The 24,653-nt window shown below is 37.3% G+C and overlaps 1 protein-coding gene across 2 annotated transcripts in view; it reads left to right on the top strand.

The window, feature by feature from the left end:
- Positions 1 to 24,653, top strand: part of LOC132123329 (T-cell immunomodulatory protein-like) — a 142,581-nt gene that overhangs the window by 9,964 nt on the left and 107,964 nt on the right. For both annotated transcript variants that reach the window (XM_059533885.1, XM_059533892.1), the window contains exon 7: positions 22,311 to 22,357. In XM_059533885.1, coding sequence (XP_059389868.1) covers positions 22,311 to 22,357 — 47 coding nt within the window. The remainder of the gene's footprint in view (positions 1 to 22,310; positions 22,358 to 24,653) is intronic.

The following is a 24,653-nucleotide window of genomic DNA, read 5'->3' as shown; positions in this document are numbered from 1 at the left end:
TGGGGTTGGCATAATCTCTTCCACTCCACCTATGTTGTTCTCGTAATGGTTTTACAAGATTATATCCCCTCAGAATAGCATCTCTCCATTTTATGCCAGTGCTGTCATGCTCATGAATTAAGTGCTTTGAGAAAAAAAAAAAAAAACAGGGTTAGAGAAACGCGGTGGATTTGTTGGCTTATGCAGCATCTATTTATAGACTCCAGTTCTTCCATTGCTCTGGATTCAATCCCCTGCTTCAACACCAAAACTTTTCCTCTATTCATTCCCTCTCTGTCATCTCGATGAAGTTTTGTTTCCTCTGAGATGAATTTCATTCAGTATTCATTTAGCATAGTTCAATTCTCTTAACACACTGTAAAGACGTCCTCAGCCTGGGAACCGCCGTAGATCTACAAAATGTAGGTGACGCATATGAGTCTGTTAACAAGCTGAAACTGGATGGTTACATGAAAAACCTTTTGAATCTCTGTTATCCTTAAAGCCAACTCACGGAGTTTCATTATATTTTCTATACAGAGAGTTTATGTCCTCTGAAGTGCATCTTGAGTCAGAAAATTAAACTCGAGTCAGGATGGATTCATAATCAAGATGCATAAAATATGCCATGTTTTCTGAGCTAAGTTTTTTTTAAAGGAAGAAGAGACTGTGGTTGTGGTTGTGGCGTCTTGCAGAGGCGACACTGGTGAATGACTGACCTTGAGAAAGAGGCAGTTTTTTTTTCTCATGCTCTCATGTCTCTTTTTATTCGCCTGTTTCCACCTCATGGCCTGTTTGAAGTGAATAGTGCTCCTCACTGATCATATTGGACCACGCTGTGCTAATCTCATAGGATATAGCCTGTGGCCTTCTACCAGAAAGAGGGAGTGACTTTGTCAGCATGACTTCAGAATTCAAGATGAAGTCTTCACAGGAATGTAATTACAGATTTGTCGAACGGTCACTGTCAGACCATTACCATGGTGTATGCCTGAGTCCAGGCTTAAGGTGTCATCTGCAGAGTTAAAAGCGTTTCACGTCTGCCATCTGAATGTCATTTGGTCAGGGTATCTGTTTCATGGATGAGTGACATGACTTTTTCCTGATAATGTCAAAGGCCGTCCTCATCTCAGCTGGAGAAGAGAGGTTAAAGACAGCAGAACCTCTGAGAACTTCTCTGTTGAGATGACAGTCCGAAATCAAAATCTTGTGTTCTTTAACTTTGTTCTTCCTGGTCTCTATAGAGTCTTTCCATTCCAATCCATTCTGTCATTAGCCTCTTCATCAAAGTCTCATTCACCTGTCAAGCTCAAGTTTTCATTGTCTGATCTCATCTACAGCATTTCTGCCCTTTAGGACAGCCTAGCGTAGCTCATTGACTCCCTTAAGGGCATTAGAGATGGAGTCATGGCTAGTTGGCGAAGTAACAGCTGTACAAATAAGCGGCATTCCACCTTTTGAACCTCAAGAGAAAGATCTAGAAAAAACCTCGCGGCATCAGCCAAAACATATATGAGATGCACCCTCTAACGAGGGCAGGCTGAAGGTTTTGTTAGCTTGGTGCTAGCACTGGTGGCATGATTTGTTTTGTTGAATGTTTGATGTTGTAGCTGTAGCTAAATTTATTGGGGTTACATCATGAGGCATCACATTTTTCCTTGATCTATTGCAATGAAAGAGATCATTGTAGTGTGAAACATTCTGTAGCTTTCATAAATTAAAACTTCCAGCCCAAAACGTCTTATTCTTAGATCTTTTGCCTTCACATGTATGGGCGCCAAGACATGGAGAGAGAAAGCAATGGTTTTGCTCACTTTGACGGCATGGTCCCTCAAAGGCGGAGGAAGATGCTCGCGGCAGGCGAGCCGATGATAATGGAGATCATTTGGTGTGCAGCATGTCAGCATTGTTTGGAACTAATGAGAGCTCAGAAGTTGTGAATGCATCGTAATTAACTACCAATCAGTACTTTTGCCTCCCCTTCTTTATCATTTAGAGCGGATGTGCTTTTGTTTAACAGAAACACACTTCTGGCCTCCATTTTGAACATGGGCTATGCAAACATACTGGATATATATGCATAGCGTACTATATTTGTAATACACTCTGTAATATACTTTGTTTTAAATAGTGTAAGAAACAGTACACTCAAAAACATTGAAGCCTAACATTTAGGATTTACTTATTGTAATTGCTTAGAAATTTCCCATCCGTTTGGATGGTTTTAAAATGACCTAATAAACTTAATGGGATGCAGGTTTGTGTGGCATAAATGAAATTTAATAGTACTAACAAATTGTGTTAATACACAATAAGCAGCATTTGGTTAATCGTGGATTATATGTAAATCATTCTTATGCACTTTATCTTATAAATCTTGCTTGTTTCACAGTTAACCTTATTTAAACCATGTTTAGAATGATTCTAAGAATTTAAATGAGTTTTGAAACCATAATTATTTAAATAAAATAATTTAGACTGCATATTTTGGCAAATGTAGTAGGTTTGCTGGGTGTTCTCTGCTACAAAATCTAGTAATTTAGTATGTATAGTAGTATGCTGTTCCAAAAATAAAATACTGTCATTTCTCTCTACAAAACAAAGTGAACAAAAGGTGTGTCTGTGTTGTAATTTTAAACAGAAGCACTTTCAGTGCTTCACAGTGTAAAGAGATCTCTCAGGATGATTGTCAGCAGCTCTGACTATCAAAAAAGTGTATGACTTGTATGGGTGTGTGAAGGGAGTGGGAAAAAGCACAGTAATTTTAACTAAAGCACATTAAAGGAATGTTTGCATGATCCTGAACCAAAAATGTATTGTTTTCTTTCTTTCTTTTTTTAATCGGTTAAACAAAGCAAATCTCAATTGCAAGTGCCCCGTAACCTGATTAAGTGGCAGGTTTGGGAATCTGCCCCAAGTTTGGGATGCTGTAGCTTAAGTCTGATTGGCTAGCAGACATAGAGCAAGCTGTATAATAACTCATGCACACAAACACCAAATTATCACAGCCCTGCTACGGAGCTTTATGTTGGTTTCGGGGTATAAGGTGCTGGATATGCTTGTATCTCTGTTGGCATGGAAACCGCCACCTCTATCTGTGAAGTAGAGCGAAATTTGGGATTCGGGTCTTGGGTGATGCTGAAATATTTCACCCACATCATAGCCCTGCATGTTTGACAGACAGACGGTTCGATGCACTCTGTGACTAAATCCATCATGACTTCCTCTCACCAGTACTGAGTTTGACAGGAAATCCAATGATTAACCGATTGTGAAAGGCGTAGGCAAATGTGGTAGAAGCTAGAAGTCACAATTACACTTAAAAAAAAAATCATACTTTCAGTCATGGTAAAAAAAAAAATAAAAAAAAAAAAAAGGAAATGAAAAAATTAGTGCAATTAAATATGACAAAATTACATACCAAGTAGCATTCTAGGTGTATAATAGATGACAACTGAGAATAGCAGTAAGACAGCAATGGAAGTCCATTAGATTGTGTTTCACTGTCTGCTAGAGAATCATGCTGTTGGAGGATATTACGTGTTATCTTCAAGCTATAGCATTTGCCCTCTGACTAGGAACCATCCACGGTAATGGAACAATCTTGGTGGGAAAGAAAGATTGAATGATTGTGTGAAAGTGTGAGGATGTCTTTTAAAGGATGTGACCGTGTATGTGTGAGAGTGTGTAAAAGTGAAGAGGTGGATCCTTCTGCTGACACAGAAATGAAATTTAGTTGTAGAAAAAGAAAGTAAATGGATTTTGGGTAACACTTTAATACAGGGACCAATTCTCACTTTTATTAACTAGTTGCTATTAGCATGCCTATTATTAGCATATTGGCTGTTTATTAGTACTTAATCTGCATGACCATAATCGTACCCAGTACCTAAACTTTAAACGTTAGTTCACCCCAAAATTAAAATTCTGTCATTAATTACTCACCCTCATGTCGTTCCAAACCCATAAGACATTCGTTCATCTTCAGAACACAAATTAAAATATTTTGATGAAATCTGAGAGCTCTCTGACCCTCCATAGACAGCAACGCAACTGAAATGTTCCCAGATCCAGAAGCATAGTAAGGACATTGGTAAAACAGTCCATGTGACATCAGTGGCTCAACTTCAGTTTTATGTTTCCCCCCGAGCGTAAACAACGCTGGTTACACCAATTACGTTCTTGGGTACTCACCAAAATGGCGGAAGATGTTACTCGGGGGAGAAGAATTGTTAAATAAATTGTTATTTTTGTTTTCTTTGCTTTTAAAATTACGGTTGAACCACTGATGGACTGTTTTACCGATGTCCTTACAATGTTTCTGGCCCTGGGAACATTTCAGTTGCATTGCTGTATATGGGAGGGTCAGACAGTTTTCAGATTTCATTAAAAAAAAAAATTTGTGTTCCGAAGATGAACAAAGGTCTTAGGAGTAATTAATGACAGAATTTTCATTTTTGGGTGAACGAACTCTTTAACAATTGCTTTACTAACTAATAATAAGCAGCAAATTAGGAGTTTATTGAGGTAAAAGTCGCAATTAATAGTTTTTTTAATAGCGAGAATTAGACCTTAAAATAAAGTGAATTTTGTTGTGGAGTATGTTGTGGGAATAGCCATTTCTCTTTAAAGGGTTGGTTCACCCAAAAATTAAAATTATGTCATTAATAACTCGTTCCAAAACAGTAAGACCTCCATTTATCTTCGAACAGTTTAAGATATTTTAGATTTAGTCCGAGAGCTCTCAGTCCCTCCATTGAAGCTGTGTGTACGGTATACTGTCCATGTCCAGAAAGGTAAGAAAAACATCATCAAAATAGTCCATGTGACATCAGAGGGTCAGTTAGAATATTTTGAAGCATTGAAAATACATTTTAGTCCAAAAATAGAGTATGACTTTATTCAGCATTGTCTTCTCTTCCGTGTCTGTTGTGAGAGAGTTCAAAACAAAGCAGTTTGTGATATCCGGTTCGTGAATGAATCATTAGATGTAACCGGATCTTTTTGAACCAGTTCACCAAATCGAACTGAATCGTTTTAAACGGTTCGCATCTCTAATTCGCATTAAACCACAGATTTCTTAAGCTGTTAACTTTTTTTAATGTGGCTAACACTCCCTCTGAGTTCAAACAAACCAATATCCCAGAGTAATTCATTTACTCAAACAATACACTGACTGAACTGCTGTGAAGAGAGAACTGAAGATGAACACCGATCCGAGCCAGATAACGAACAAAAGACTGACTCGTTCTCGAGTCGAGAACCGTTTCTGTCAGACCGGTCTGATTCAAGAACCGAGGAGCTGATGATACTGCGCATGTGTGATTCAGCGTGAAACATTCCCGACACACAGACCGTCTGAACCGAACTGATAATTTTGGTGATTGATTCTGAACTGATTCTGTGCTAGTGTTATGAGCGCGGGTAAACTGAAGGCTTGAATCAAGGGGAATCATCGCAAATAACGTCATTACGTCGAGCGCAAAAGAACCGGTGAACAGTTTTCTTCAACCGGTTTATTGAATCGAACTGTCCGAAAGAACTACTGGTGATCCAAAAACCGATGAAACTGGTTCTTGACTCGTGAACGAGTCAGTCTATTGTTCGTTATCTGGCTCGGCTCGGTGTTCATCTTCATTTCTCTCTTCACAGCAGTTCAGTCAGTGTACTGTTTGAGTAAATGAATTACTCTGGGATATTGGTTTGTTTGAACTCAGAGTCATTTGTGGTTTAATGCATATTGGATACGCGAGCCGTTTAAAACGATTCAGTTCGATTTGGTGAACTGGTTCAAAAAGATCTGGTTACATCGAATGATTCGTTCGTGAACTGGATATGACAAACTGCTTTGTTTTGAACTCTCTCACAACAGACACGGAAGAGAAGACAATGCTGAATAAAGTCGTACTCTATTTTTAGACCAAAATGTATTTTCAATGCTTCAAAATATTCTAACTGACCCTCTGATGTCACATGGACAACTTTATGTTTTTCTTACCTTTCTGGACATGGACAGTATACCAGTATACGACATGAGGGTGAGTTATTAATGACATAGTTTTCATTTTTGGGTGAACTAACGCTTTAAGTCAAATTTTCTGACAGATTTTTATGATGCAGAGCTTTTTATTATAAAGAAATCCAGCCACCTCAAGTGCAGTAGTCATTTATTCACAGTGAACACAAAACATAAAATATATGGAGGATTTTCTCTATGACTATGAATAAAGTGAATTTAATGTTCTAAATATGAATAAATGTGTATTATATTTTTATTATACTGTATAAGCTTACATAATGCATTGGCAAAAGACATGAAATGTGTTTCGTGGTCTTTCTGTATTTGCTTAAAATTCACTTAGACAGCAGTATGTGATTTAGAAATGAATGTGTGCAGTAATCACAATGATTATCTTAAATAATCATGACAGGCCTACTGGCTCGGATAGCAATGTTTTCTAGCCTTTTAGCAATATGCACTAAGCATCTTAATAATTATGTAGTTCATCTGAAATGCCTTAAAATGGAGATTTTGTATTTTGTTTTATTGGTCAGAAGAAAGCAGTCATTTCAGCCAACCAGCTACTATTTTTGATTCTTTAATCCACTTAGTATTAGTATTAGTATTAGTTCACTTTCAAATTAAAAGTTCCTGATAATTTACTCAAACCAATGTCCTTTATTTTTTTATACTTGCTGTTTTTATTTTTTTTTTATTTTTTTTTACTTTCGTTTACTTTTTTTTTTTTTTTACTATGCATCACAGTTTCTTCAAAAGTATTAAGCAGCAAAACTGTTTACAACCTTGGTAATAATAAGAAATGTTTCTTGAGCACCAAATATGTTGTATATTAGAATGATTTCTGAAGGATCATGTGACAATGAAGCTTTGGCATCACAGGAATAAATTGCATTGTATTTAGTATTCAAAGTTGTAATAATATTTCTCAAATTTACTGTTTTACTGTGTTTTATATAAAATAATATTTACATATAATAAATACAGCCTTGTATTTTATATAAAATAATATTTGCATATAATACAGCCTTGGTGAGCATAAGAATATTATTTAGCATAAAAACATTTATTATAATAGTATTTAATGTAAATAGAAGTTTAAACGTCTTTTACCACTTCCTAAACCATCCTAAAAAAGGTTCTCCTTTACAATGTATCTTGTCTCAGAATAATTCTTCTAGAAGTAACAAATGGTAATGTAGTGCGTTATTAAAGTCTGTCTTCAAAAGCCTCTACCTGCATACAATATCATGGTGGAATCTACTTGAGTGCATCTGTCCTAATAAAAGAAGAAAGGCAGTTGCCTGTGACCTTACTCCAATGAATGTCTTCTGCGTGTAGTGGTGCTGGATTTGTTTTTATTTTTGGTGTGCTTATCAGTTTCATAACTTACAAAACAGTATAATGTTGTGTGAACACGGTCTCAGAGGAACGGAGTAGAATTTATTGATCTCTCTTTCTCGGTCTCTCTATCACTCATTTCCTTATTTCTTTTTACTCTCCTCTTGTTGTCACTCATCTGCCGCTGAACATGTTCACTGTGCAGTCTCTTCTTCCTTCCCTTTGCTCTGAATAAGAGGGTGCTGGAAAAGAGGGCAGCAGCAGTTGAAGGAGTTTTGGAGACAGATGCTCTTGCATCTCTCCTCGCCTGTCTCTTCTTCCCGGAGAGCACGTCTCTGCGTGTGTTTCTGCTGTTACCCATAATGCCCCGGGAAAGGCAGTTAGAAAGTAGAGTGATTCTTTAACATTTCTCCACTGAAAGAGTGCAGGCCACTGCTGTGCTTCATACTGTGTACTCGTTTAAATGCTGTCATTAGATATAATGGAAAACTGTTCTTTCTCCAAAAATCTCCCCTCCAACTGCACAAGCCCTGCTGTGACTCACGGTATCTCAGATTTGCAATGTACGTTAGCTAGTTTATATGTGTTACAACAGCAGGTCCTCTTGTAAATGTTGTGCTGCCTTTTTTCTTCTTTTTTTTATTTTTTATTTTATGAACATTTGAAATCTTATGTAATCTCTTTTAGGGATGCTATTGTCGTTACTCCTCTTGCCATGCTGTTCCACACGTGATGGTGGAAGATAAATGAGATCTGTCTCATTTTCGTTCCAGCGACATTACACTGGCTTTGTGTGTACCGGAAAATGGAGGCACAGCGGTTTTAACATCACATTGTTTTGTAGCTTGTAAGACAAGCATTATATATCCTGAACAATAACACTGTTTCTTTATGCAGAGAGGACTTTTGTGCCATGGTTCATCTTCAAAATTGGCTCTTTTTTATTGGTGGTCAGTGGTAACATTTTTTGCATAGATTTTTATATTTTATTGCATATATTTCTTTAATCAGCTTTGAGTGATTTAAATGCTCTTTAACTCTTTAACTTTACTGCTTAATACAGTGCATACAAGAATAAAGTTTAATTTAAGCCAACACTACTAAAAAAACAATAAATTAGGGACTATATTTTACGTCATTTTTGTTTTGATAAACATGACACAATATAACATTAAGATTCCAATAAATTAATTTTTGTGCTTTATAAAAGCATGTGTTTGTGAGCATTAGCAGAAGCTACGGAACTAAAGGTGTCAAAGTTAAATATGAAACACGACAGATGTCGTCGGTGAAACGGGGCAATCGTGAAACGGCTGTGTTGTCATCAGAGCTACCTCTGGGTACCTCTCAAAACTGATTTTAGACAGGCATGAGGTAGTATAATGGTCTAATGATCTAAAACAAAATAATAGTTTGGTGATAACTACGGTATGCGAAAATTTAATTAGTCATTTTTTGCAAAAAAATAAATACTTATTAAAGTTCAAAATAAGGGTGCTCCGATCGGGATTTTTGGAGCCAATAACTATCACAGAAAGCACTCTCTGCGATACAATGACCAATACTGATTTATTAATTTATTTTTTGAAGACTTTTTTTTTTTAAATGTAGAATTATTTATAGTGATACTCCGGATTTTTACAGACATACATGACCTTAATTTCATTTTTTTAAAGTGGTGGGATTTTTTTTTATTTGAGGGGTAGAGGGGGCTTTTTTATTTATTTTAATTTTTTTTTTTTGAATATTTCAATAATTTTTTGAATATATATACAAATTTATTTAACCTAAATGTTTAAAGTTACAGTGCATTTTTTTTATTATTCATTTATTGATTTATTTATTTATTTTATTTTTACAATGGGACAATTGTTGTACAATAGCTTACACACGGTACAATCCTGATTTCGTGAGCTGTATGTGTCTTAAGCCATCTGTTTCCCAATGATCACTTGGATGGTCAGTGGATGCAAAAAAAAGTGTCCAAGCCATCCGCATGCAGCCCAAATTTTATGACCGCATGGACGGACCATGTAAAACAGCACAAGCACGAGGTGAATGTTATATGTGTGCACGCTTAACACTGGCAAGAATTAAAAAGAAATGCAAATGATAAACTTTAGTGATGAAACGACACTGCCTCAATTGTGGAAGTGACAATTCCTGTGTAAACTGTGCAGCTCGCTTATAGTGCAGACGTGATATGGTGATTTGAAGCCATTTGAGCACTTTGAGAAAGAATGTGAGAGAGCATGCAGTGATTCACTCACACTGCTTGTGAAATTACATTTCAAAGAAATTCTTCAAATTACTTTGTAACTTATTCAATAAATAAATATATGAATTGTACCTCACCTAAAGCATTATAATTATTTTATCCATGCCGGACGTCTCATGGCAGGCATGCTGTCAGCTTGAGATTGGTTTATGAGATTAGCCTTAATGAGATCGGTGAGGTAATTTCCCTTGCAGTGATTTTAAGTGGTTTAATAGCACGGAATTTGGTATTATCACCATACATACATACATACGTGTTTGTGTGTGTGTGTTCATATATACACACACAGGGTCCATACAAGATGCTTAAAGGGCTTGAAGTACTTTAATTTGAGTTTTTGAAATGTGAGTCTTGGAAAACCCTTGAAAATAGCCATATTTTGAGAAGGTACTTTAATTTTTTTAAATTTTTAAAGTACTTAAATATTTTAAGGGCTGTATGTATGAAATTAGTTTTATTTTTTTTCATCGATAAAACAATCTTTTTAACGCAAAATTAACAGTGCAGTGCATCTCACATAAATACAGAGCTGTTTTGCTTGGCTTTTAGCAGTACACAAAATCTTGCGATATAAATCCTTAAAGTGAAAAGTGGTATTGCGATATCAGTATTAAAGTTGAGTTTGTGGTTAAGCCTTTGATATTGCTTGCATTATATTGTTCTGTCTTTTATTGCATGTTCTGTTCATTTGGGCTTCATTTAGGAGCACGTATAAAGTCATGGAGCACGTCTGCATCTCAGCAGCTCGGTCCACAAACTCTTCCTCTGCTGTTAATTTAGGTTGCTTAACGTTCATCCGGGAATACAGTTCATCATGTACTATTTAAACATGCCAACAGAGGAGAATACATCAATATTTGTAAATATACGATTTGTTGTACATCACGATTTCAAAATAAAAGTTCAAACCCTTGCTCCGAGTTTATTTGTGGCCAGATATTAAAATTACATGGATTTAAACCTCCTTGAGTCATGCTGTAAAGTGAAGCATCGTCAAGCCGTTGGTGCCCTCTACAGGAATTTGTTATAATACATAATATACTTAAATTGGTTATGTTCATATTTTGTGTAGGCATGTTACATTATTTAGACCTATTTCATCAGTTTCGTTCAATTAAACAATGTAATTACATGGTTTTGATACTAGAGGTGCACGATAAATATCGGCTGATCGTTATGCGCATCATGTCAGTAAAGCCAGTTCTCTAATCAGCGGTAAATTCAATCAGGTGTGTGATTTCACATAGAGCAGCTGTTACTACACAGAGCCGTTGTTAACTGACAAGTTGCGCAATTCCACGCTGATAATGAACGTGAATTTGCTACTTGTGAATTACTATTTGTGAATTTGTTGAGACGTGTTGCGTTTGGTCTCATACTCTATCGCATACGTTGTCAGTGTCGTTGCGCTTGCTTAGACCTTTGTTGTGATAAACAGTAAAGTGCGTTCGAGCGCTAGCAAAAGACAGTGTAAAGAAAAACCCTTTGAGAGAAGCAGTAAAATCTGCTGGAGTTAAAAGCAGATCATAAGTGTATTTATTTCTTGTCTCATTAGTTTTTTATCGCAGTTGTTGTTGCTAGGAAACACTTGTTTGTTTACTTTGTTGAGACGTGCTGCATTTGGTCTCGTACTCTATCGCATACGTTGTCAGTGTCGTGCGCTTGCTTAGACTTTTGCTGTAAAGAAACACTAAAGTGCTCTCAGCTGAATTCAACATTTTGTCTGACGAGTATAAAAAAGGTTAGAATACCGCGGCAAATGGTGTACGTGCTTCTGTATCAGCCGCGACACAAGGATATGTTTTTTACGTGTATTTACGCTTTGGTTTGAAAGCAAACATTTCATTAGCGCAGTGCGGCTGCCACAGAAGAGCATACGTCATCTGCGTACTGAGAATTGCCAAAATGGCGCTACACTGATTTTGAGAGACACCGAGAAGAGAAATTGTTGAATAAAGTAGTTATTCCTTCTTTGTGTACAAAAAGTATTCTTGTTGCTTCATAACATTACGGTTGAATCACTGATGGCAGATGGACTATTCTGACGATGCTTTTCATACTTTCCTGGACCTTTACACTGTTATTTATTTGGCAATCTATGGGACAGTCTCAAGCCTCCGTGTTTTCATCCAAAATATCTTAAATTGTGTTCTGAAGATGAACAAAGCTTTCACGGGTTTGGAATGACATGGGGTAAGTGATTGACAAAATTTTCAAGGCTTGTTAAGTGCAAATCTACAGAGCCTCTACAAACTTGTTTAATATTCAGTCCACATGCATGAAGTGTAAAACAAGAAGGGCGTAACCTTACGAAAAAAGAAACACAAAATAAATTGCAGTTGCTACAGTTCTTGCATTCCTCTTCAGTTTGCTCTTCAGTAGTGTGGTGTTGTGATATTGTGGTTATCACACAGCCCTAATAGAGACCGCCAATCAAACTTCCTAAAGCGATTATTGGCCAATAACAGTAGGTTTGCTGATCAATCGGAGCACCCCTAGTTGAAAACAATTATTCAAAAACATACATCTACACAAACATACAAATACACAAACTGACCACTAGTCAAGAGGTCAACTTTGAGACCCTTTTTATATTTTGCCTCTACTGTCACTGAAACAAACACACAAGATAGTGGGATGTCATAGGCAGCTAAGAATACTGTGTTGCCATCAACAGAAGAATGTATCTCAGTAGATGGGATGTGACACAATCATAGGATTCGAACGTGCCTTGTTACATCTGTATGCTGCCTACAAAGCTTTTCAGCTTTCGTGGGCAGCCACTATTCTCACTATCCTTCCTTCATGACACATAATCTGAAGGTGCTCCTCAATTATTTAAATGTGACAGCTCTTTCAAATATTCATGCCTTAATGGAAGTATTGTGCCAGCTGGAAAACAACAAATAATGTGCACAAGATGCCATATAAGTTCCCACAGCATGCTGGGAAAGTGAGATCGCATAGCAACAGAGAGGCCTGCGTGCTGTTAGAGAAGGAACCGAGAGCATGAAATGAATCAGGGTGCTAATCAAGACATATTTTAGTACATTACTGCAACATGTATAATCAAATTAATTTGAATAATTGTATTAGAGACACATTATTCTCTGTCACTCCCTGTTATGTTCTCCAGTGCTTCTGATTAGAAAATTTAATTGGACGTTTGTGTCTGAAAGGATTGTTGATTCTGCTGATTCTGTGCAGATTGGCCACTACGATGGAGGCGTGTAAACACAACATGCATGTTCAACGGCTAATTGGTCATTTCTTTAAAATGACCAAGGTGCTCCCTGTGGTTTCCAGAGCTTTCCAACCCACCCATGACTGCTTCATCATTATTGCTTTTTCAGGGAGCTAAGCTAAATTAACTCTTAAAAACTGCCAATGGATATTTAATTTAGTTTTATTTAATTAAATCTTCAAGTCCACATATACATACTGTAGAAACACTTATTTCATGGTCATACTTCTGAATATCAAGCTCAGTATTTTGTGATTTGAAAATATCTTGCTCCCTATCAAAAGGTAACTCCCATTGCATCGTCATTTCGTTTAACGACTGCTTGGGGAAACTCCTGTTTACTCTATTACTGAAGCCTGATTGGTTAACTGTAATGTAACTGCACAAACCAATGGTGCTAGAGCCCACCAAAAGGGGCAGAGCCGACTATATAAGTCAGCTCGAAGCACCATCTCATCAGAATCTTCTCTGAGACCATCTCTTAACTGAGTCCGCAATCAAGAAGCCGAAGCGGGAAGAAGCTCAGTCTGCAGCTCGCCACTGTAGAAGAGCCCTAGCAGTGGAAGAATTGAGAAGCCAATTTCTCTGTGACGTTGTTGCCATTCTTGCAGGGAATCCCTGCACGATGTAGAAGGGCACTGAATGCATCACCTGTCTGGGCAGCAGCCATGCAGAGACTATGCGCTCATTGAGACGGATCAAAAAAATATATATATTTCTTTATGATACAAGTCCAGGGGTATTCAATTAAAGTTCCAAGAGGTGCAGCCTCTATATTTTCTTCCAAACAAATGTGCGGAAAAAAATAAAAAATGTAATGATAATGATAATAATGATAATAATAACAATAATTGTTTTATTTTTTGTAGAAAATCAGATTGTTAAAAGGATTTCTGAAGGATTGTGTAACTAGAGTAATGATGCAAAAAAATCAGCTTTGAAAGTCAGCTTTGATTGTTCCTAATAAACTGTTTATCTGCACTCACAAGTGAATATTAAATTATGTTGTAGGATAATTAAATATATTCTAAACAAACCACAAACATAAAATTATATACATTTATTTTGTCCTCACATTCTTTCTTGTAACTCTTCCCCTCTCGGGCACACACCCGACTGAAATGCTCATTATGGAGCTCTTTATGCGGGCCTTTGTCTTCTCAGGTGTAAATCACAATGATATTCATGATAGTTGACACCTACTCGCATATGACTTTTACCAACAAAAAGTGTCTTCGAAAATTTAAATCAATATATTGTTTTCTGTAAGTGAGTAAACAAGATGATTTTCACATAATTTAGAAAGAAAAATTCTAGGCTACAAGCTCCAGTTCTCAAAAGTCCTGGGAACCAATGTTCTTTATGTGTGTTTTTTTTTTTTTTTGCCTTATTCAAGTGATTTAACATTTTTAGTTTTCACTAACCACGCATAACATTTTTTTCTCAAAAACACAATCATGTACATACATGCTGCTCACATATTATTATAGCCCAGTTTGTGCTGATTACAGTGAGATTAGACTTTAGCTATTTAGATATTTATAAGAAACTGAAAAAAGCACAAATGTCAGGGCATGACAAAACTTCTCCAGGCCCCAAAAAAAACATTAGACCTCAGAGGGTTACACCCTCCTCGCCCTAGGATGGTGCCAGTATGGGACTTGTCTATAGTCCTAAAAGCTCTCAAGAACTCCCCTTTTGAGACACTTCAAACAGCCAGCTTAAGGGTCATGACACAAAACCTCCCTGCTTTTGCCCCTGGCTTCAGTCTAGCGAGTTGTGGACTTGCAAGCCCTGTCTGTCAGTACTTCCTGTCTTGAGTTTGGACCCAATAACTGTAAAGTCATTCTTCAACCACACAGTGGTTATGTACCAATGGTTCTCTCAACTTTGTTTAGAGCCAAGGTCATTTCCCTTTTAGCCCTCCCTGGAACGCATGGCGAACAAGGTTCCATGCGTCTCGTCCAGTAGAATCTCTGTTGGGGAGATTTGTGCGGTTGTCGCCGTCTACCTTTATTAGATTCTACAATTTGGCGACAACGCAACGGGAAGTACCTTCTGATAGGGAACATTCTGGTTACTCCTGTAACCTCAGTTCCCTGAGATAAGGGAAGGAGCATTGCGTAACTTGCAATGCTATAGCTGCATGCGAATCGATGGCTGTCGTTTCAGTCATATGATTCTGATGAGATGGTACTCCAAGCCGACTTTTATAGCGGTCGGTTCTGCCCCTTCTGGCTGGCTCGAGCGCCATTGTTTCGTGCAGCTACACAAACCAATCAGGCTTCAGTAATAGAGTGAACGGGAGTTTTCCCCAAGCAGATGTCAAACAACAGTCCTTATCTCAGGGAACCGATACTACGCAAATAACCGGAGCGTTTTCTTCCTACTCGGATAGCCTCAAGCAAAACTCTTGAACATCTTTCAAAGATTTGATGCTATAGACTTTCCAAACTGAACCCAGCAACTAGATCTTCCTTCAAGGTATCAGCAGTAGCATAGTGTTTGGTAATATAGTAATTTTACAAATCGTCATACCGCCAGCCTGTGAGATCGCCGTTACACAATATTATTGTGCATGCGTGAGTGTGTGGATGAGTTCAAGATGAGGCTCTCGTGTGTGTGCTTGAGAGAGAGCCTATGAAAGCACCATTAATCAAAATAATGTACTTTCAAACATACTGATAAACTAACATGTTAAATATAAAAATATTTAAAAGGGCTATTTCATATATATTCAGATACAACAGACATACATCACTATTAGGACAGCATGTCCTGTGACAAGTTTGCCGTATCAGAGCACGGAAGTTATCAGTCTTAAAGTACTGCAGTCAATGGTGAAAATCAAAAGTAGATTTTTTTTTAAAGACCAGCAGTTGAAAATGAACAAGAGGGTGACTAACCGCACACTGATCCACTCAAGATATTTTTTATTTTATAAATTGCATTGTGCAAAAAGTGCAAAGTGAAGGTGAATTTAAAAAAAAACAGACGGACATGAGCAAACAAGGAAATATTTCAGCATATTTTTATCTTCAGACCAACAGTTTAACATAAAATATTGTACATACACGAACATGTTAAATTCAAAAGTATTCAGTCATACAGAATTTCAGACTGCGCACCCCATGATGAGCCCAACGCGCTGCCACAAAAATAAGAATGGAATGCATTCTAACATAACTGTGGCATTAAACACAGTAAGTGAGGGCTTGGTTAAAATATTGCATATATAGTCCATCAGATTATTTGTTAAAATGCAAGGAAATACCTTCTATCAGCAGAGATTTACGTCTGTGTTTGTTGTTGCAGACTCTGCTACAGGCTCTAATCCTCATTTGCACGAGTGTGATATGCGGTTCTATAGTGAGATAGCGGGGCAATTTTGATAATAATAGCCAAATTATAATAGGCAGCCTAATAATAATTATTATTTAATACATTAATAGGAGAATGAGCCTAATATCGTCTTGACTATCAACAAAGACATCTGCTATCATCTATATCTCTGACTGTTGTTGCATGATACTATTGGCTATCGGCACAACCCTACTGTAGCAGCTTGCTGCCTTGTAAACAAAACTTGGTTTCCAGGTGGACTGGCAGAGCAGCCAATCAGTCAGATTGGAGTTGTTTTGAACAGCTCTTGCAATTCTTGAAAAAACATATATCAGAAGGTGAATGCTGAGTGGGGTCCATGGCCGTGCAACATAAGGTCATCTTACTTGCTAACTTTTCCACAAGAAAGCAATTTAAATCAGTTTAAACTGGCATTGAGAATCAAACGTGTCTGTTATGTGTTAGAAAAAAAAAGCCTTTATTTGAAATATTAATAGCCTTAGTGAAAAATCTTTCTGAAAGGTTTATTGAGATGGTCTGTCTCAACCTTTGCAGTGCACAAATTCAATATGTCTAGCTCTGTCATTATTAATATATAAAGGTGCTCTTAAGTTTATAGAATATATATATTTATTTTTTTTATTCTTTAAATTACTTGTATAAAAATCCTTCGAATTTTTTTAGATGACACTCCTCTTAAAGGCAGGGTAGGTAATGCATGTATAAACAACTTTCTTCCAAATTTGTTTAAACTTTCTATATATATCAATGCATAATTAAAATGTAAGTACTCTGATAAGAAGAGTATAAAAATCGAGTGACTCTACACCGTTTAATCTGTATTAAACACAGCTCATTATTTCCATTTCGGGACGAAACATAGGATTGGCTTAGGAAACTGTCACTCTCTCGCAACCATGGCAACCACCCTTTTGCCACACATGACCTGCCCACTTGCGCGTGCACGTTTGATTTGAGGAATTCAACAGGCACGGATCCTAGGAATACCAAAACAATGGCAGAGAAACAGCAAGCAAATTTCACAGTACCAGCCTATGCAGTTAGTGAAGGCAAACCAGGCAAAAAAGGAAGACAGTAACAATACAAGAAAAGGCAATGAACAAAAAGTCTTTGGATAAACAAAGAAATAAAACGCGAGTTTATATCGGCGTGGCTTTCCAGCAATGGCGAGAACTGAGGGAACTCAAGGGGCTGAAAAGTGACTCCTTGATGGCTTTATTTCTGCTGGACAGGTAAATCTTTCTTTTTGTATTTTGATCATACATATTTTTTCATGAAGCATGTGTCATTATTACACGTAGCTGCGTAATATAGCTAACATAACATTACTTAGCGAGCCGTAATAGAGGCTTTGGAAGGAGCCCAGAAGGGAGGGGGTCTTTAAAACAGTCGTGAGAGGTCTACAGTCACTCGATTTTTATACTTTCTTTTTCAGAGTACTTACATTTTAATTATGTATTGATATATAAATAAAGTTTAGAAACCGCAGCAACCGCAGTGTTCAGGTTTTTTTTTTTTTATGAGGCTGTGGCCTTATTGTTTTTTTTTTTTTTTTTCAATTTGTCACTGTGCATTCAATGTTAAATAAATTATATTAATGATACAATATGGTCACTACTGTAATTTTCTCGTGAGCCGTTGTAGCTTTATGGTGCTGCGTTAGTTTTGAATAGGCCGGCTGAAACGATGGGAGGCGCTCGATCTCGTCCCAAAACCTAATGTCACGTTGCCAGTTTGGGAACATTTTGGCTTTCAACCCAATGAAAAGGACGAGCCAGCGAATATAGATGAGCCGATATGCAAAATGTGCTTCAAAAAAGGTTCCTGTGACACTGCAATACATCTAATTTGAGGTCATCGGGACATTCTAAAACGCTTAACGGGAAAACGCTTAATGTGGTTTAATGTACCAATACAGTGATATTAACAGACCAAACTCACTAAACATCATACTAATAAAGTATATTATCTACAAAAAATCAGATGATCCCTGAATATGAATTCAACGCGTTTAATAACACGTTAAGCCTTTTCCTCTCATAGAAAACCATCATAAGGCTTAACGTGTTATTAAACGACTTGCATTCATATTCAGGGATCATCTGTTTTTTTGTTTTGTTTTTTGTACATTGTATACTACTTTATTAGTATAATGTTTAGTGAGTTTGGTTTTTAAAAATCACTGTCTTAGTACATTAAGCCACATTAAGCGTTTTCTTATAACGGTTTTTTATGGGAGGAAAAGGCTTAACGTGTTATTAAACGAGTTGCATTCATATTCAGGGCTCATCTGATTTTTTATAGATAGTATACTTTATTAGTATGATTTTTAGTGAGTTTGGTCTGTTAATATCACTGCCTTAGTACATTAAGCCATGTTAAGCGTTTTAGAGTGTCCCCTGTCATCCAGCGCAGCTGCCCCCTCAAGCATCAGATCGCGGAGCAACATCAAAAAGAACAGCTGAGACCGGCCGACAGTTAGGAGTAGCTGAAGCCTTTGCGAAATCTGTAAAATACAGCCGTGAAAGTAACAGGCATACCTGCTGAAGTCACGGACAACCTCCGCGTCAGTGCCCATACCCAAGAGAGCGTGAGCAGATAACGAGCTCACACGCTATCTGCATGAGGAGTGCATCGACTCCAGCGCGAATCCACTGTCCTGGTGGGCCAGTGGGGACGCGATAATCAGTCTAGATTTCCGCTGCTGTCCAAAGTCGCGCGCACATACATGTAATACATGTTAGAACTTGATTTCTTAAAAAAAAAAAAATATTGGAAAACGCATGTTCTTGTTGCTGTTTGGCATTTAACAATAAATAAAAATGTTTTAAAACGTCTCTGTCAGTTAAAAAAAGCAACAATATATGCTACATAACTCAACGATAGAGCTTTGTATGCAGCAAAATCAGGATAAATTAGGTATGTAAAAAAAAAAAAAAAAAAAAAAAAACCGGCGGTAATACCGCATATCGCGCTATTGAGCCACCCATAATAACCGCAGGGGAAATTTCTTACATTTCCGCGACAGCCCTAAAAATAACTGATAATAAAAACCCATTGTGTCTGAATAAACTTGTCCAATCAGTTCAAGATTTGCTGCTGTTTATTTTGGCACCAAAACCACATGGTAAAAATTGTACAGTAATTAAAAAATGACATTTTGGAAGAGGACCTGTTTTCAGGGTCATGTTAACATTTCACTTGTCAAACTGCTCAATGTGTTAGAAGCTCTATCCTTTGTAATAGTCACTTTGAATGAAAGTTGCTATTTTTTACACATCAGCAGAACATCTTTTAAGTGAACCATCTGGGCTGGTGTATGACAATGTACGTTGAGAACTGTGCATGTGTGTGCGTGTGTCACGTGTGTGTGTGTGCGCACACATATGTGAGGCCCCAGACCTGAGTGTAATCAGCCGACTGTACCAGTGGCACTGCTCTAAGTCTGATTAATGAAGCTGTTTATTCCGCACCTCATCAGCCACTGCCAGCGAGCTCTCCACTCCCACAGGGAACAACACTTCACCAAGAAAGAGAGAGAGAAAAGTGGGATAAGAGATGGAATGTGTGAGACCTGGAGAAGTGAGATAGGGAGAGGAAAAGGTTTTTTTTGAGAGGACGGGAAAAGGACAAAGGCAGAGGACAAAGGCTTACAGCCAAAGCACAAGCTCTTGAGTTCAGTACCTGCTCTTTATTTCTACTCAAAGGTCAGCACAAGCACAGATGCCCTAATCGCCTTAAACATCTGTCCCGGCCCACCTCATGACACTGGCTTTAAAACTCCACAGGCTCACCATTTTTTTTCCCTTAAAGGGATAGGTCACACTAAAATTAAAACCCCATCATCATTTACTCATCCTCACGTCATTCCAAACCTGCTTTCTTGACTTTCATGACTTTCTTTCTTCTGCAGAACAAAAAAGATGTTTGCAAACAACCACTGACTTCCATTTGTATAAAAAAGAAGGATTTCCCAGAATTTGTTATTTTGTGTTCTGCAGAAAAAGGAAAATCATACAGGTTTTGAATGACGTGAGGGCAAGTAAACGACGAGGACAGTTTTCATTTTTGAACAATCCCTTTTAAGTGGACACATTCTGCTTCTTTGCAGCAATTATTTGTTTTTTATCTGTGCTCCTCCATATAATATTAATCAGATTCATCCTTTCTATGACCTGTAAAATGAAAAAGGCTGTTTTTGCAACGAAATGTTTGCGACATGAAAATACCCTCTGTTGTGATTGGCCAAAGTCCCTTCGAAGGCAAGCAAGAATAACTACGGAGTCTGCACAGAATAAGCAGACTCAACTGTCTTTTTAGACACAAACATCTAAATAAATTTGTTAATTAGAAACGCCAAAACCACATATAAATAAAATATTTTAAATCTGCAACAAAATATGGCATGGCAGGACCTGTCCCATAAATGTTACTTAAAGCATATTTCAGGTTGCTAAGCCAATGTGCATGTGCAGTACCAAGCACAGATTTCACGATACTGATTGTTTCTATAAGAACCAGATCTTCTATGAGCAGCTGCAGTGATGTGATGATTTTGCCAACTGTGCCTTGCAGTTTCTCCCATTCATAGTAATATGGATGAACTGTCATCATCTGTCATGCAGCCCTGCCCACACTGAAAAATCATTGTTTAAAAATCCATTAAAGATTAAAATTGTTGACCCTGGACCACCAAACCAGTCTTAAGTCGTTGGGGTATACTTTTAAGCAATAGCCAAAAAAACAATGTATGGATCAAAATGATCAGTTTTTCTTTAATGCCAAAGTCATTAGAATATTGAGTAAAGATCATGTTCCGTAAAGATTTGTTGTACATTTCCTACTGTAAATATATAAAACCTTAATTTTTGATTAGTAATATGCATTGCTAAGAACTTCATTTGGAGAAATTCAAAGGAGATTTTCTCAATATTTAGATTTTTTTTTTTTTGCACCCTCAGATTACAGATTTTCAGATAGTTTTATCTCTGCCAAATATTGTCCATTCCTAACAAACCATACATCAATGGAAATCTTATTGTATAAATCTTAATTTTGAAAAATTGCCACTTAAGACTGGTTTTATGGTCCAGGGTCACATATGTTCTTATTGGCTGGAATATTGGACTCCCCAACAATTTGATTTCTGTGTGAACAAACTGGTTTTAGAGTACTTGAATAAAGCATTGACCTGTTATCTTAAAAGAGTAAATAAAATGTTTTCTATGATATAACTGTGTCGTCGTCTTGTATTTTCTCACCCTCGCACACCTGAAGCATTGACTTCTGTGTATAAAAGTCTCAGAAATATAACACAGTGTAGTTACATGCCTCTTGCTCCATCTCCATAACAACCTACAGGCCTCTAAAAATGAAGCCATCATCACACAAAAGGAAAGAAGAACATTGACAGCAAGAGAAAATTACACCACTCGTCTGTGCCAATCAGTGTAATAACTCCATATCGGACTCTGTCAGGAGAATCATGCTTGATAATACATGTGGTGTGTTCTGGTTATTGAGAGAAAGATGCACAACAGACAAAATCATGCAAGTTGTAATGGTGATGTTGGGAACAATGTCGATGTATTGAACATCTGAAATTGTCTGCTTTTCGTAGACTCTAACAGGAGGTGGCACACAGTTTATATTGAGCTCCGGTTCAGTTTCACAGCTGGGCTTGTGTTTAATATGTCAATACACTGAGCTCATGGGTCACGGTTTCACACGTGTATTCAATCTCCTTGGTTCAACTGTGATTTTGTCGGTATCCTTCCACCCAAGATCTATTGTTATAATCTCCTTGCTGCTTTCTTCCTCACTTCCAAGCTTGTTTGATTAAGGTTCGGCAAAGTCTCTTACTGTGCAACACTGTGTGGCAGGACTGAACAAGGAGCCACTGCTGCCAACAAGATGGCGCTGGTCCATTTCTCTTTCTGTCACAGGGATCTATACTTCCACCTGTTGATGGCTCTCAAACTCCATGCAGTACTAGCTTACTTGAATTAGAATCACTCTGGCAAAGAAAGGAGGTCTGGTCTGGTTTGTGAAATAACTAATGATCTCTCTCTCTTTATCTCTCACAGATTTGTTCCTCACCACCAACGATGGATTTGAGACCTGGATCAATAAGGTAGATTAGAGCATTACTTCCTGCCCTTTAATCTTTAACACTAGTGTATTATCATTGAGGAGGCAATTCCCACTGCTTGCAGTCATTTATTTGCATGAGCTGTCAGTGTTGTATTAGCGAAGATTCCTTAAAGAGTTATGCAAATCAGGAAAAGCTGCAAAACAAAAGAGCAGCTTGCATGGCGATCTCAAATCTTGCGGATCGGTTCTAAGTGCTACCTTATGGAGGATGCTGCACTTGGACTTTCTCTATTTGGCACACTTTACCAAGACAGTAGAATGCGCTCCATCACAGCAATCCTGGCACCTCAATCGGCTCTTTTAAACACTAAAAGTGTGCTCGACTATATAGCATGTCTGGATATGCACCTAATGTTCCTTTCCATCATTCAGTTAAGAATTTCAGTGATCAATATAAAATGAACACAACATTTCCTTTTTTTTTTTTTTTTTATTCTGTGTTGGTAGTGTGACATTTAAAAACATTAAAACTAAGCGCTTTTGTGAACAACACTTAAACATTAAAAAGAATGACAATAACTTAATTTAAATAACCACAGCAGCATTTCAACACATTTAATGCGTAGTTGAGCTGAATTGCGGGTGGTTGGTTTACACAACACTGCTTTTGCATTGAAATGCATATTAATTCTTAATATCAGTGTTGAAGCAATTGTGCCGCTTACATTTTATGTGGAACTTGCGAGAATATTTTCAGGATTCCTTGATGATCAAGTGGACATTTTTTAATAGAATCTTTTATAACATTTATTGTTATTTTTTATTTGATTTTAAAGAGTATGTCTAATGCTTTTTCATGCATTCTGGTGTATTTATACTGCTAAAGAGTTGGATTATCATGCTAAACATGACCAAAGTATTAAAAAACAAGTTGATTGTATGACAGACTATTTCTGTGCCAAACTCCTTCAGGGTTTAAGTTTCGGAAAGTGTTTTTTGAGTATGGCCCTGTATGACATCATGAAGGGTCAAAAAATGCTGCAGTGCTACTCTATATGTACTCAAGATTAACATGAGATTGACAGATTATGTGTCATGTCTCCGTTAATGTATCCTTGTTGAAATAAAGTATTATTTTCTTTCCAAAATATTTTTTACTGCCCCCGAACTTTTGATCAGTAGTCTATAGAATAGAATAAGAATGAAACAGTATCAGGAGATGAAGGTTACCCTTTCGTATGTGTGGTCTTCCTAACTTCTAGGTCACAGTTCCAGCCTACAGTTAGAGTTGTTTTAGAGGGGTCATTTGATATTTTTTTAAAGATCATTATTTTGTGTTTTTTGTGTTACAGAATGTTTTGACATGCTTTAATGTTCAAAAAACACATTATTTTTCAAATACTGTACATTATTGTAGGTCCTCTATGCCCCGCCTCTCTCAAACTCATCGTTTTCTACAAAGTCACTCCTTCCGACAAGTGCAGTCTGCTCTGATTGGCCAACTGAACCAGTACATTTTGATTGGCTGTACACCGCAAGCACTCATCAGAAATGTAATGGCCTTTTCCATAATCGCGAGCTTTATCTTTCAAAGTAAATGTAAAGACCTTTAATAATGTCCATAGTTTTACCATCAGTTCAAGCCCAAAAGGGAATCAGAGTCATACATGTGACAGACACAGTGATGAAGCTTGTTTGTGTTTGCATTACACAAGTCATGGATGGTTAAGACGGCTGACTCCACTGTGATGTGACCATCTCTCTCTTTCTCTCTCACACACACATGCACACACACAATGTGCAAAACTATGCATTTGAACATTTAATAGCAAATACTTAAATTAATAACAAAACATACTTCCAGTAGCTGATTCAGAAGCGCCAGATAGTCATAGCAAAGTCATAAGTACTTCCTGTCATAGGTTCACAAACGGTCATCCATAAAATGCGTTGCTGTTCTGTTGTAAGTAATCTTAAAGATTCCTAAAAATGTATCTACTTTTGGAAGGCCAAATAAAGTGCTTTTGCTTTCGCTTAGAAAAACACAGCATCTCCCTGACATGGCTGTTTCAACACTAACTGTGGTAACTAAAGACTTCACTTTGCTTCGTAGACAGAGTCTGGAAGGGCACAATTGACAAGTGTTTACTTTCTAGTTGTGGGGGTGGGGGGCGCTTGTCTAAAGTTTAAAATCATTGGTTACCCGGAAGCCAATCACATAACGTTTGGTTATGACGTGTGTTATTCGCTGGCTCAGCCGCCTCGAACTTCCACGGTAAACACAGGTATGCTGTGAAAACAAAACCATCAAGCGAAATACCGGAGTGAACATGGCT

The sequence above is a fragment of the Carassius carassius genome, chromosome 3, assembly GCF_963082965.1.
Source record: "Carassius carassius chromosome 3, fCarCar2.1, whole genome shotgun sequence".
Classification (NCBI taxonomy): domain Eukaryota; kingdom Metazoa; phylum Chordata; class Actinopteri; order Cypriniformes; family Cyprinidae; genus Carassius; species Carassius carassius.
The sequence above is the reverse complement of the archived record's forward strand: the minus strand, read 5'-3'. Positions and strand labels throughout refer to the sequence as shown.